Here is a 15,483-nt window from a genome sequence, read left to right as displayed (position 1 = left end):
CTCCTAAATGCCTTTTCATACTTCTTCCACTCCTTCTCCAAACCTTCTGCTTCTTCGCTAAGTTACTCGTATCTGACCCTCACCCTCTCCTTGTACTCTTGGAGATTTTCCCTCTACACTTCCCCCAACTAATAACCTTCTGACCTCTGCTCTTAACCTCCCTCCTTTGCTTCATCCTCACCACAAATACCACAGGCTTGTGCTGGGTGGTAACATGCTCTCCCGGTTTTGTCACCACCACCAAATCCAGTCCTGTTCGATGCTGTCCACTCCTACAGGTAATCTTGTGGCTTTCCCGCTTTTGAAAGAATGAACCGGCTATGGCCATCCCATTCCTCGCCGCCAGCTCCAGCAGCTCTCCATATTCCTCGTTCCCCAACCAAATTTACCAACACGTTCCTCTTCACCCGGCTCCACTACTCCGGCATGCGTGTTAAAGTCATCTCGACCATTGCCATGCGTCCAGTGCCTCCCTGAATTCCTGCTTCTCCGTCCTCGACCTTCCCGTTTGTGGCGACATAACACACGTCGTTTGCCTCTATCACCACACATGCCATAACTCTGCTGTTCTATCACACCCTCTCTCTGTTCTCGTCACCCTCTCTTGCTCAAAGTCAACTCCCATCTGCTTGGAAATCAGCCAACATTATCATTTTACACAAAAAGGTGCAAATACAGATCCTTTCAACTACAGACCAATCAGCTGGCTTCCAATAACACTGGTCAACAAAATTTTAAACTTTTATGGTTCTAGTATATTTTGAGGTGATTCTAACCAACATGAACGTGTAGATTTCGATTATGATATCCAATTTTCACGAGCACATCCAGTTTTTGAGAACCAGTGTACCATAGGAATACCACTTCATTTGAAATTCACAAACCTCTTGTTGACCCTGAGAAGGTATTCTTACCACCACTTCATTTTAAACTTGGTTTGATGAAGAACTTTGTGAAGGCCATGGATCAAGATGGTGCTGGCTTCCACTACTTGCTAATGAAGTTCCGAGGCATGGTATCTGAGGCCAAAGTAAAGGCGGTGTTTTCAATGGTCCTCAAATTGGTCTTGTACTCACCAATCAGGACTTTGTAACGAGACCATCTGAGCTGGAAAGCGTTGCTTGGGATAGCTTTGTGGCTCTTGCTAACAATTACCTTGGAAACTTTCGAGCACCAAATTATGAAGAGCTTGCGGACAAGATGTTGAAGAGTTACCAGGCGCTCGGTGCTCGAATGTCACTCAAGATACATTTCTTCCATTCCCATCTGGACTTCTTTCCACAAAATCGTGGCGATGTTAGAGATGAACATGGAGAAAGGTTTCACCAGGAAATTGCCATCATGGAGACTCGATATCAAGGCCTATTCAATCCAAACATGATGGGCGACTACTGTTGGACTTCACAGCGTGAAAGTGATTGCTCCGACAAACGCAAAAGTAAAGTTCAGAAGCACTTTTTATGTGATGTAAATAAAAACTTGAAGTTCATATTATTTTTTGTGACAATAAATAGACTTATTGAGACTTAATCAAGAAATTCGCATGCTCGAAAGATTTTTCCACACTTATGATGTACTCCGTCAAGGTTACGTGATAGAGAACTTTAAAGGTCAGATTCGGTTTCGTGGGCACCAAAGTATTTAGAAACAGTTGAAAATACGTCAGAACCAATTTGGCTGTTGACCAGTGTAATCAGCATGGTCGTGGAATCCATCATCGCTTCTGATAACAAATCCTTCCTCTTCTCCAATGGCTTGATCACGGATCATCAATTTGGATTCAGACCAGGTCATTCTAATCTGTACATGCTGCTTCTGCTGTCTCAACAATGGATGGGGGTCCTCAACGTCAAACAGGAAATCAGAGCTGTCTCCCTTGACATATCACGTGCCTTTGATACGGTCTGGCACCCAGCTCTGCTCACCAAACTCTCCTCCTATGGTATCCATGGAAATCTCCACTCATGGCTTGCGGACTTCTTCTGCTGTCAACGTCTGGCTCTAAATGGAATTTTCTCATCTCTCGTTTTTCTCTAAAAGGCTCTAAAAGTCTTTCTGTCTTCTACCGACTCCTCTCTGGCCTTGCTCCCCCAGCTCTGTCTGTGCTCTGTCCTCCAAATATTCCTACAGGTCACACAAGATCTGCCAGCAACCCTCTCCTGTTGAAATTGCCAACATCAAGACTCTCTATTCACCTTCACTCCTTCATTCCTCTTTTCTCCCACCTCTGGAACAAACTCCCTCACTCTCTTCAATCCCACTCCTCCCTCCAGGTCTTTAAAACAGCTGTTCACCACCATCTCTTATCTTCCCCCATCCAAAACTTTGATCTTTTCTACCCCTGTTAATCCACCCCAAATCCACCTTTTTAAAATTCCGTTTTCTTTCCTGAAAGTCCTTGTAGTGTCCATCTTGTTTATCTCGTGTACCCTGCCCCGGCCCTCTCCCTTCTGCAGATCTCCTGATGTCCCTGTTCTTTACTGTTGTTGTGCCGACCTCTATCTCCACCTCTTATCCCCCACTTCCGTTATTACCCTCGCCAGAGGAGAGGGTGGTGCATTTGAGTCCGTTTGTTTGTTTGTCTGTTTGTTTGTTTGTCCGCACAGAATAAATATGATTTTCTCTGCAACCGTTCGTCCGATTGACAGGAAATTTTCACGATAGGTGCAACTCCACCTGTAGAATGTTTTAATTATATTTATGATGTCATAGGTCACGTGGTTCGGCCGCCATCTTGGGAAAACCGAAAAACTTTGCACCTCTATATCTCCGAAAGCGCTGAATAGAAAAAATTGAGACATGGCTCATTGTAAAGAACTCTCCATGGGGAAAAAAATATGTTAATAATGATGTCATAGGTGCCTCCATTATGACATCATAATTCGACAAGTACAAAACTTAATCTGATGAAGATGAAATTTCTTGAGCATAATCTAGGAATAAATTAGTTTAGGGAAAAAATAATGATGACGTCATCGGTCACGTGGTTTGGCCGCCATATTTGTTTTAACACAAAAGCCTTAACAAACACTGAAAATACATCCTGGTGAGGGTTTGCAATCTCTGATTGCTCTTTTTCTTGTTATATGTTCTATGTGATCGGTCTTCTACAAGGCTAGACTTAGTATACAAAAAGAAAACTTTTTTGAGGGATTTTGCAAGTGTTGTGCTCTGCACGACATCTTTATGACTTTCTTGTTTGTACGCCTGTCTGTCTGTGTGTTTGTTTGTCTGTCTTTCTGTGAGCAGGATATCTAAGGAAGTTAAGGTCTGATTCAGACAAAATTTAGTGGATGGGTTAGTTTTTTGACGAGGACGAATTGATTTGATGTTGGCGAAGATACGGATGCAGATCTGGCCTAACAGTGGGATACAAAACATGAACTGTTCAGCCTTGCAGAGGTACACGCTCCACAGAATGCTGTTCTAGTTCTTGTTTTCTTGTGGTAGATGCATCAATACTGGAGCTTTTCGTTCAGTAGATGTTTTTTTGTGAGGGCACTAGCTGCAGACAATCCTTGTTTACAAAAAGCTGCTTCATCACCTCATCGGTAGGTACACTACATGGCCAAAAGTATGTGGACACCCAAACATCACACCCGTATGTGCTTGTTGAACATCTCCTTCCAAAATCATGGGAATCAATATGGAGTTGTTCCTCCCTTTGCTGTTATAACAGCCTCCACTCTTCTGGGAAGGATTTCCACTAAATGTTGGAACATTGTTGCGGGGATTTGCTTCCATTCAGCCACAAGAGCATTAGTGAGGTCGGGCACTGATGTTGGGCGATTAGGCTTGGCTTGCAGTTGGCATTCCAATTCATCCCAAAGGTGTTCGATGGGATTGAGGTCAGGGCTCTGTGCAGGCCAGTCAAGTTCTTCCACACCGATCTCGACAAACCATTTCTGTATGGACTTCACTGGGTGCACGGGGGCATTGTCATGCTGAAACAGGAAAGGGCCTTCCCTAAACTATTGCCACAAAATTGGAAGCACACAATCATCTAGAATGTCATTGTATGCTGTAGCATTAAAATTTCCCTTCACTGGAACTAATGGGCCTAGCCTGAACCATGAAAACAGCTCAGACCATTATTCCTCCTCCATCAAACTTTACAGTTGGGACTATGCATTCTGGCAGGTAGCGTTCTCTTGGCATGTGCCAAACCCAGATTTGTCCGTCGGGCTGCCAGATGGTGAAGCGTGATTTATCACTCCAGACAACGTGTTTCCACTGCTCCAGCGTCCAATGGCGGCGAGCTTTTCACCGCTCCAGCTGATGCTTGGCATTGTGCATGGTGATCTTAGGCTTCTGTGTGGCTGCTCGGCCATGGAACCCCATTTAATGAAGCTCCTGACGAACAGATTGTTGTGCTGACATTGCTTCCAGAGGCAGTTTGGAACTTGGTATTGAGTGTTGCAATCGAGGACATACAACCTTTACACGCTATGCGCTTCAGCATTCGGCGGCCCCATTCTGTGAGCTCGTGTGGCCTACCACTTCGTGGCTGAGCTGTTGTTGCTCAAAGACGTTTCCACTTCACAATAACAGCACTTACAGTTGACCGGGGCAGCTCTAGCAGGGCAGAAATTTAACGAACCGACTTGTAGGAAAGGTGGCATCATATGACGGTCTCCTGCCAATGTTTGTCTATGGAGATTGCATGGATGTGTTTGATTATATAAACCTGTCAGCAATGGGTGTGGCTGAAATAGCCGAATCCACTGATTAGAATGAGTGTCCGCATACTTTTGGCCATGTCGTGTATGTGAAGACAATTGACCAGCTTCATTGAAGCAGTTGTATCATTATTCGTGCTGAATTGCTCGGTTTAAAGCTTGCCATCTAGCTGCCGCTATTACTCCACACCCACAACACCGTGGAGTGTGGAGATTCAACAACAAACGTGTATCGAATATCAAGGTTTCGGCCTTGGAATAAATGTATTCTTCATAAGGCTGCAACTTTTCAAAGTTATTTCTAACCTGGAGTGCTGGTTTAAAACTCAGCCTGGGGCACATGATGCATGCCTTTTATTCAATTCTTTGTACTTTTGAGAAGTGTGGTGTTTGGGGAGAAAATGTCGGATGGGGGAAGTCACACAATTTTTGTGTATATTTTCAGACGGCCTTTAGAGCAGCAACTTTCTCTATACGAGGCTTAGTGGATAGAATCCTCAGGTTAAGTCTGTCTGAAATTTGCAGTGTTGGTGTAAGTTGTGATCGGAAAGATTGCTGGTTTTTGTTGGACTATATTTCTTCTTCTCCTCTTTACAATACCTTATTTAATGCCGACCTTTGTCATTTGCTTTCTCCCTCAACTTTATTTCTCTGCTGGGATGTCGAAGCCGCTTTTGTACTGAAGTTCCACCCCGGCAGCCATTTGAAAGGCCGAAAAACAGGAGAGGTCAAAGGTGCAATTATGCCTCGAGGGTGTGTACTAAAAAGCACATTCATGGCAGGTTTTGATGGATCGTCGGTCTCCTTCCATCCCCATACCAACTGCTCCCTCACTAGCCCTTCGTTTATCCTCGCCTTGGAAAGCACCGCCTTGATGGAGGCTGCCCAAAGCCTGTAAACAATGCTCCGCACGTCACGTCGCTGCATCTGCCATGGGGCAAAGGGTGCAGTGTGACCGGCTCGCCAGGCTTTTGTCGACGACGGCCATCTGTACGAAGCAAAAGCCTTTAGGACGTGGCCGCTACTACTACGATCCCACTCCTGGACTATTTGGTGCTTTTGGCAATCCTGTGACTGACTTTGGAAGTTTTTATTTTTAATCGGGGACATAACTTGCAATTGAAAATTGATATCGCAGCCATTTTTGGTGTTTGCAAACTCGTGTGAAATGTTTGTCCTCTTTAAAAACGTGTTTGTTCCACTCCATTGATACCCTCAAGCTTAGGCCACCGGGTCTTCTAAAAATTAAGTTGAACAATCGGGCACCGAAGCATCATCGTATTGGCATGGCCAGTGGAATATGAAGAGATTGATGATTTTTGCTCTAATCCTGTTCTATGGAGAGATTGATCATTTGGTAAACCCGACCCCAATACCTACCCCATTCCACAAATTCTCCATCATTGGAGGGATTCCTCCCCCATCCGACAGAAGTGAAAAGTGATAACTTCTATACAGTTATGGGCCATTTACATATTACTCAAGTAGGGGGTGGAGGAAAGTGGTTTGGAAAAAGGGGGGATAGAGGGGAGGTCAGGAGAGGGGAGGAGTGAAGGTGGGGCACAAATGAAGAAGAGGAAGGGGAGGAGTTGGGAGAAAAGGAGAGGGAGGGAGAGGATCGAAGGTTGGTGGAAGGGGCTTGCAGGATAGCTCAGAGGTATGCATACTCCACCTCTAGCCTGCACATCCTCTGTTGCGCATGCAGGGAAGTGCCTTTTGCGTGCCTCGTGCGTAGATTGTCCTTTATGGTTTCCAACAAAAGCTAGTTTGTCGATTTGATTGTAAATTCCAAATGAACAATTTTTTAACGCTTGCATTCAACAGAGCCTTAAAATGTTTGCTGAGTGATGCTGTCAAGGATATTTTATACAGATACAATTCAAGGCAGGGCAGGAGCTTGGTGCCATCGGACCTCAACCCTTATGAAGGGAAGTGGAGGATGAGGACAACAAAAACAATCCAAACTTCGAAATCTCTTCTTTTTTTCTTTCCAAGGATCTACAGTCCTTTATCTTGCTGAACGAAAGGTCATTGCGTTCAATTGAATGATCTACACAACATGTTCTCTGAAATGCAAAAGAAAACAAAGTAAGGCCTGGAGTGAGGGACGAGCACGATTGGACATCTTTGTAAAGGTCGTGCCTGTATTTACTTTGTGAGTGCATGCTCACCTGATGGGATTTAGTGCTTGCCTTGAACTGGACTTGATGAAATTGATCATGCGATGCCACATATGATCCACGAAGCACGGTAAATCTGCCAGGTCGCAAACTGTTTGCCAACGTGGATAAAGGCGCAGATGTTGTCGCGTTCAGTGGAGGTGTGATGGTGGCGGCTGCATGTTGAGCGAGTTTCACAATGGAGGTGAAACTTGTTATCGTTAGATTTCTCCAAGGCAAAATGCTTGCATACTCTGGATACAAATATTTGCTTTCGAATCTGACCACCATCTAATATTAGAGCCAAGAGAATATATTGTTACAAAAATAATGACTTTGGGGTAACGAGGGGTTAATTATTCTGTAGTTGTATCCTAATGAGTATCGACACAAGTGTTTGTAAACCCCAATTGGCTTTCAGCAGAATATGTATTGTTCGATTTCCTTTCTCCCTTTTATCCACATGTCTGTCTCTTTCTCCCATCCGTGTTTCTTCTTAAATCACCCCCTCTGTACCGTTTTCATACCATTCATCACAGTCCACAAATGACTGTTCCATATGGGTTTTTGCAACTCCGTGTGTGTCACGTGTGCTATGTTGCATAGCCGGGACACCGCGAGCACATGCACTGGACCAGCACAGCAAGCGTTATACAAGGTGGGACGATCGTGTGGCATGGCCGAGTCGGTGTCCAGCCAGTGACACAGAACCCGTCCTGCTCTGAGACACACAGAACCAGGACCAAAAAGCTCTCCTCTTTCTGTGTTTCACAGCTCGGGACTCGCACAGCCCAGAGTGCCCAGTTATCGGCCTGATTCTCCGTTTCCCCTCCTTGCCCACCATTCATAGAGCAAGTGCACAGCCATCGGCACAGCAACGAACAGCCAAGGGTGAGACCAGATCTTGAGAGGTGTCCGCGAGCATGTCTGCATCATGCCCCTCGGCGCTTCAGGAAACACACACACCATGCAGCCGGGAGGGCTTTGTCCACTCCATCCCGCCGAGTACCAATGGGAACAAAGACTGCAATGAATATAACAGCTTCGGTAAGGCTGAGGCATTTGGGAAGTGGCTAAGCCATGCAGCTTGGTGCACTTTGTCGACTCTCTACCACCGAGGATGACTCCCTTTTGCTGACTCCCTCCCCTCGTGGTGTCACTCCTTCCTGCCATGAATGAATGAAACAGAGCTTCATTGGGCCTGCTTATGGTCACGGCGACCGGTAGGAGTGGTACTCCATATCCGGGCTAGCAAGGATTTCCCCGGGTAGGATTGGGCGAACCCCTGGAGGTGGAGGGTGAAAGAGAGCACAAATGAGGAGACTGCTTGGTCCATGAGTTCCTTGCTGGGTTGAAGATTAGTTTTATTTTTAATACTTTGGCTAAGGCTCATAATAGAGCTGACACACACACACACACACACACACACACACACACACACACACACACACACACACACACACACACACACACACACACACACACACACACACAGACATACATACTGATGAGACAAACACTTAACACAGCCACTGAGCTTGGGGGAAGTGCCGTCACTACCATCACTTCCCAGGATACTCTGGGTACCGGCAACGTCATAACAATGGCACTGCTTTTCTCACCATACTCAGCGGGGCATTTCCTCAAGGGGACATCGGAACCAGGGAAGGCTCCATTCAGTCTTGGAGACTTGTGAGTGGGGATGACGAACGATGGTGGCAACACACACACACACACACACACACACACACACACACACACACACACACACACACACACACACACACACACACACACACACACACACACACACACACATCGTGATTATATCGGGGACTGCAAAAGTATTGTCACGTGAATGCCCTCGGTTAATACCGTGGGCTCGTGGATGGCCAAACAAACTTAAATGGCGGCGTTTATTCAATGACGGACTTTGACTATACAAGCATGGGAGGAAGAAGGAAGAGGAAGAAGCGGCGAGCTCTTACCTGTAGCGATCTCACCGACAGCTCCGTTCCTGTAGGAAATTAACTCAAAACGAACACGGGGGTTAAATGTACAAGAAAGAAATATTTATTACGGAACCCGAGAACAATGGAGCGCAACGATAAAAACTAAACCCCCTATTGAGCGCTTTTACACACACACTTCAAATACACACGATGGGAGAACGAATTAAAGGAACCGTTGTTTGCGTGTCTGTGCTTATCTGTCTGGATGTGCAGCGTCCGTCATCCAACGCGGCTCTGGTTGGCGCGAAGAAAGGCCTTAATGTGCACCCGCTCACCCGCTGCCAGGCCCCGAGCCACCCACTCGCCACGGTCTCGTCTGCTCCAGCAGCAAGCCTTGCTCGTACGTGGACGCCAGGGAGGAGAATCGACGGTGCTCCAACGTCCGTCGTCAAGCAGGCAAATTCGCAGATGGCACAGGAAGAAAAGTCCAAACGGAATGAAAAGCAAGGGCAGAAGGAAGGTCTGGGAAGGGCAGAAACCAAAGCGAGATAGAGAGAGAGGGAGAGAGAGAGAGAGAGAGAGAGAGAGAGAGAGAGAGAGAAAGAGAAAGAGAAAGAGAAAGAGAAAGAGAAAGAGAAAGAGCTGGAGCTGGAGCTGGCGAGCGAGTCGTTTTGTCACTTGCAGTGTGACGCCAGCTCTCTCTCTCTCTACCAACCAGTCCTCATTTCTTTGTGGTCTTTCCTGCCTTCTGACGTCACCGGCCCTTGCCCTCTAATCAGCGACCTGCTTCAAATTAGTGGTTTTGCGCCTTTCGCACTGATTGGCCGAATGTTCGCGCCTTCCGCACTGATTGGCCGAGGTGTCAACGATCGGTGGCCAATCAGTGTACCACTTCCTTCCACCTTCCTTTCACCAATCAGTGGCCAGCTTCTTACCCCAACCAATTACACGTTCTCCTGGGCTTGGCTCCAGCCTGCCTGGCACAAGGTTTGTCGCCCATGGTGGCGTACTGCTTGGCTGCTGCCTGTTGGCTCTTCCAAAGTCATTGTGGCAGCGGGGGCGATTATTTAATGTGTGGTGCACTAATGGGCCTAAGTGTCTATAGGATGTATTGCCATAAGGGACACTGGGTTTCTCACAGAGGGAATGGACACACAAGGGAATTTTACCCATAATCACTGTACTAATTAGCATGCCCCACCCCGTTGTGGCGGGGACGAAGACACAAGCTTAATCCGACATTCGGGCGACACACAGAACTTATTACAGGTGAGGTTCCCTATCATGACAGTCGAGCACCTACCTATGCAGATCTACCTGGATCTCGATATTCCTCTACCGCTAATTCATAACAGTATTCACCCCTACCAATAATACCACAGTTAAATGAATTACGAATTATGTAGAAACAATTTTTCCAAATCAACTTTTTATTCATAATTGAAGAGATCAAGCTAAACACTGTTTTAGTTGAAGGAGGTTGGTTACATGTCAGGAATACATGCAAAAAACATGTATGAATCAACATTCACTGGTTGCAAAATTATTATGTTGATGAGGTGATGTGCAGTCGTAGGCTTGCTCCAGACATAACGCTTTGAATTTGGACCAAAAAGTTCAATTTCTGTCTCGCCTGACCCCAAAACTCTTCTTCACCTGCCGGTAGTTTCATTAAGAGGCTTTTTGCAAATTCTATACAAGCGTTTGGATGCGTCTTTTTCAGTAATATCTTTAAAAGTCATTGTTGGTTTTATACTGACATCCCGAACCAGTTTCCTGCTTGACCTGTTGAGTTTGGATGGGTGACCTGATCTTGGTAGAGTCTGGGTGGTATGATTAATCCTCCACTACTTCGTGATAGATTTCATCGTACTCAAAGGGATAATGAATGACTTTGAAATATTATTTATAACCCCCTCCTGAATGGTGCTTCTCCACCACTTTATGTCTGACTTCAATGGAAAGCTTCCTGGTCTTCATGTTTGCCTTGTTGGTTGACCGAGTGAGTTGCACCTTAAAACTCCTTAGATAAGAGAGGGAGCTTAATGTTAAGTTAAACCGCCGATTAAATGCAGGTGAAACCTATTACATTTATTTTGTAACCTTTTAAACAAATAATTTGCTCTTGCAGTGAGTTTGGGGTTAACTCGGCAAAGAGTTTCAATACTTATGCAACTGAGAATCATCCGATTTTCTCTGTTAATCAAACGTATTCACGTTGTATCTGCATTTTTTAGGTTTATCACTTTGAAGCAGTTTGTAAAGACTCGATGTATCAACTTTGATTGAAAGGTACCATGAAATAAGCTCAGGTGGCATCAAAATGTGAAATCTTTAGAGGTGGGTGAATGTTTTTTCTAGCAAAGTTGCCCGGAGTTTTAGGGCAACACAATCGTTTCGCTGACGGGAATATTGAGAGGTTTGGGGGGGGGGGGGGGGGGGGAGGAGGGGAAGAGAGGAGGAGCTTGAGGGGGAGGGCAAAGAGGAAAGGGAGGTGGAGAAGTGGTAGAGGATGAGGAGGAGAGGAGGGAATGGGGGTTATTTCCGTCTGCCGCCCTCCCCCCAATCACTACGCCTATGGGTTAGGTACTATAGTACTCCCAGCCACAAGTAAACATACATATATGCTAAAGTTTAACTTGTAATAATTTGATGCAAATATTTTGTACAATAATTAATGCATCGCCACTGCTTATCCTTATACTTGGCTCACACTTTTTATTGGAATGAATGAAGGAATAAAAACGTATATTAACAAGAATGATACTCGTTGGAGCGCATACCTGCCAGACTGAACAGCGTCCATTTTGTATCCACAGATAGGCCGGATCTGCATTCGGACCTGAAGCAAAATCTAATCGTCTTGTTCTCGTCAACTACACACTCCTCAACTAAGTTTTATCATAATTCAGGCACAACCTTTTTGAAATGACGTGCTATATGGTCTTTCAATGTGAAGCATCCCTTAAAAAAGCAAAAACTTCTCGTATCTGTATCCGGATCCGGATCCTCACCAAAATTGAATCAATTCGTCCTTGTCACACACCCAAACTGTCTACTAAGTTTTGTCCGAATCTTTTGAGATGTCCTGCTCACAGACAGACAGAGGTGAGAACATAACCTCCGTCCACCTGTGGCAGAGGTAGTTACAGATACTTGTAATTAATTGATTAAATGGAGCACTACATTACGGTGAAGTGATAGCCAAGTTTACGGTAGTTTGTTCGAGTTACAGAAGGTCACGTGGTATGCTATCTAATGCCAAATGCCAGCAATTTTAAATGCTTTTCATTACTTTTGATGCAAACAGCTTGATTGGGGGGGTCGGGTAGTTCAAAACTTCAAAACTCACTGTGGTTGACTAAAACGTGCCTTCACTTCTTCCCATTTCCACAGCTCTCAGATGCTTCTGCCTTCACTGCAGTTTGGACAATTATACGTGTGTGACGGATGGTGCCTGCCTTGCGTCAGTGAAACGTAAGCAACGACATGGCGACCTCATCCACAATCGCGAGTGCATTGATCATGAGCGTCTCGTGCCGGCGGATCGACCCTTCATGTGCGTCAGCTCTTTCGACCATGACGTGCAGGTTACGAATGTCCTCTGCTGCCACACAGACTTCTGCAATATGGTTGAGCCCACGTTACCACCCATCACAGGTACGACTATAAGAGGAAATGGTATATTTAGTGGTATTCTTTCCACACAAAAGATGCCTTAATTTTACTTGAAATTAAATTTATTTATTTTATTTACATTTTTTACGAGATATCACCTGCCACAATTCCTTTAAGGCCACTTGAGGTGGGGGCTACGCAAGTGAAAGTATGTATTTTAAACAGAAAGGAGGAATCCTCTTGAATGATTGAGGGAGGGAGGTAGGATGCTGGTAAACTGTTCCAGTTTTTTTTTTTTTTTTTTTTTTTGTGTTGTATACAAGATCGAGGCTCGTGAAAGAGCTAACATTAATCACACAAAAAGTCAAACCGACACATAAAACACAAAAACAAGTGGAGCGGTAGACAAGATGGGGAGAGAGGGGGAAGGACACAAACACAACATTTGAGAGCAGGGACATCAGGAGAAATGTGGGAGGGGGAGGGCTTTGGGGGAGGTGGGAGAGGTATAACACATATGAACACTGCAAGGACTTCCAGGAAAGAAGTTGGAATTTCAAAAAAAAACAAAATAAAAGTGTATCTCGGGTGAATTAGCGGGGGTAGAAAAGATCAAGGTTTTGGATGGGGGATCACCATAAGAGATGGTGGTGAACAGCTGCTTTAAAGACCTGGAGGGAGGAGTGGGATTGAAGGGAGTGGGGGAGTTTGTTCCAGAGGCGGGAGAAAAGGGGAATGAAAGAGTGAAGGTGAGCAGAGAGCCTAGATTTTGGCAGTTTAACCATAAGAGGGTTGCAGGCAGATCTTGTGCGACCTGAAGGAATATTGGGGGACAGAGCACAGAGAGAGCTGGGGGGGGGGCAAGGCCGGAGAGGAGTCGGTAGAAGACAGAAAGACCACCAACCTGCCTGCGGTGAGTGAGTGAAAGGCCCCCGGAGTTAACTTCATCGCAGGAGATTCCAATGATTCTGAAAGCTTTGGTTTCAACAGCGTGAAGCCGAGCTCGGTGTGAGGCAGGAGCACCAGCCCAGAGGGGGGAGCATTCAGCTGTGGATGAAAGCCTTGTATGTGGTGAGGAGCTCAGGTGTGCCAAGGAAGGACTTCGCATGACGGAGGATGTCCAGTCGGCGACTGGCTTTGGAGGCCAGCTTGGAAATGTGGTTTTCCCAAGAAAGATCATGGCAGATAGTGAGACCCAAAAGCTTGAGCGACAGAACTTCTTGGAGAGGATTGTTGAGAAAGTAGATGGGAGGGTTTTCTAGTCGGTCTTTCGGAGAGACATTGTAAGAGTGTGAGATTTGTCAGGATTGAAAGACATGTTCCACTTGTTTGACCAGTTTGTGATTTTATCCAGGTCTGCAGAGAGTGAGGAGGCTGCAGACTGCCGATCTGAGGGATGAGGAATGGAGCGGCAGATAGTGGAGTCATCAGCAAAGAGATAGAGAGGATTTTCCAGAGAGTCAGAGAGATCATTGATGAAGACCAGAAATACCACAGGGCCTAGAACACTACCTTGGGGAACTCCAGCCTGAACGGGAAGGGGAGATGAGAGAAATCCATTCAGGGCCACACGTTGCCTACGACCAGAGAGGAAGGCCGCAAGCCATGAGTGGAGATTTCCATGGATACCATAGGAGGAGAGTTTGGTGAGCAGAGCTGGGTGCCAGACCGTATCGAAGGCACGTGATATGTCAAGTGAGACAGCTCTGATTTCCTGTTTGGCATTGAGGACCTCCATCCATTGTTGAGACAGCAGAAGCAACATGTCCAGAGTAGAATGACCTGGTCTGAATCCAAATTGATGATCAGAGATAAAGCCATTGGAGAAGAGGAAGGATTTGATATCCGAAGCAATGATGGATTCCATGACTTTGCTGATAATTGGAAGCAGGCTGATTGGTCTGTAGTTGCAAGGATCTGTTTTTGCACATTTTTTGTGTAAAGCGGTAATGTTTGCTGATTTCCAAGATGCTGGCAGGTGACCTTGAGCAAAAGAGAGCGTGAAAAGAACAGAGAGAGGGTGAGATAGAGCGGCAGAGCAGGATTTTAGGACCCGTGGGCTGATGCCGTCTGGTCCAGGTGCCGTCTGGCAGTGATGCCGTGCGGGGAAAAAAACGAGAAGAATACCTCGTAGTCTTACTCCTTGTGACACATACATTGTATGGATGGGAAGAAGCTGTGAATTGTGTACAGTGACTGAAAGTATGTTTAGGTGGAACAACCTGTGATAGACCCTCAGAGCACATTCCATGGTAATATCTGGAGAAAAGGCTCAAGGAAACAACAGAGCTGTGGATTGAGAGAGTTTCCAGGAATGATGGCAACTCCTGTTCCACCAGAATGGCAACACGTCGCTGGATTCTGTCAAGAAGAGATAGGTGATAGGCCGCAGCACCAGCACAGGTAACCGGTTAGAGCATCTGCTGTGATTCCAGGAGATTGGCGGCTTGAACCGCGGCCGAGTCGTACCAAAAACGTAAAAGGAGAGAGGCCTATGGTCCTTAGGATAGAGCCCAGACGAACAACCATAAGTTGTTTTTTGAGCGGAGCGCAACTTTTTTTTGAGCAGAGCCATAAGTTGGTACGTGCTGCTTACTTGCTTGTTTTTTTTTAAATTGTTTTTTTCTACACAAATTACGGCCCAGCCATACAGCTAAACGACAAGGTTGACGGGGTTAACAGACTGACAAAAAGGCTGAGGGCAGGGGGGCAAGACATTCAGGAATACACTACACAGATGTCCATAGTATTATAATGGGAGTAGCAGGCAGTAATACATGTAGAGATCAGCAAGTGTGGAAAAGCTCTGTGGTTGATACGGGAGATACCGCAAGGTGGTAATGTGTGGCAGTCTTGAAGGATTGGAGGAAATGGGCATGAGACAACAGACACAGGGAGTTGTTTTCACAGATGAGAGAAAGGTGGAATGAAGGATTGAAAGCTCTGACATGTGGTAAATGATATGGTGTGGATTTCTGGAAGTGTGTGTGCATGTGCGACCTGGAGTGGCGGAGGCTGAGCAGAGGGAAAAACCGAGGCCTAGTGGTTTGCAAAATGAGAAACGGATTCTGAGAC

General features: G+C 45.9%; 1 protein-coding gene across 2 annotated transcripts in view; it reads left to right on the top strand.

Moving 5' to 3' along the window:
* Positions 1-15,483, top strand: part of LOC137431869 (TGF-beta receptor type-1-like) — a 308,951-nt gene that overhangs the window by 86,986 nt on the left and 206,482 nt on the right. For both annotated transcript variants that reach the window (XM_068123659.2, XM_068123661.2), the window contains exon 2: positions 12,187-12,450. In XM_068123659.2, coding sequence (XP_067979760.2) covers positions 12,187-12,450 — 264 coding nt within the window. The remainder of the gene's footprint in view (positions 1-12,186; positions 12,451-15,483) is intronic.

Source organism: Myxine glutinosa, chromosome 7, assembly GCF_964187855.1.
Source record: "Myxine glutinosa chromosome 7, kmMyxGlut1.1, whole genome shotgun sequence".
Lineage (NCBI taxonomy): Eukaryota > Metazoa > Chordata > Myxini > Myxiniformes > Myxinidae > Myxine > Myxine glutinosa.
Note: the sequence above shows the minus strand (reverse complement) of the source record. Positions and strands in the feature narration are given on the sequence as shown.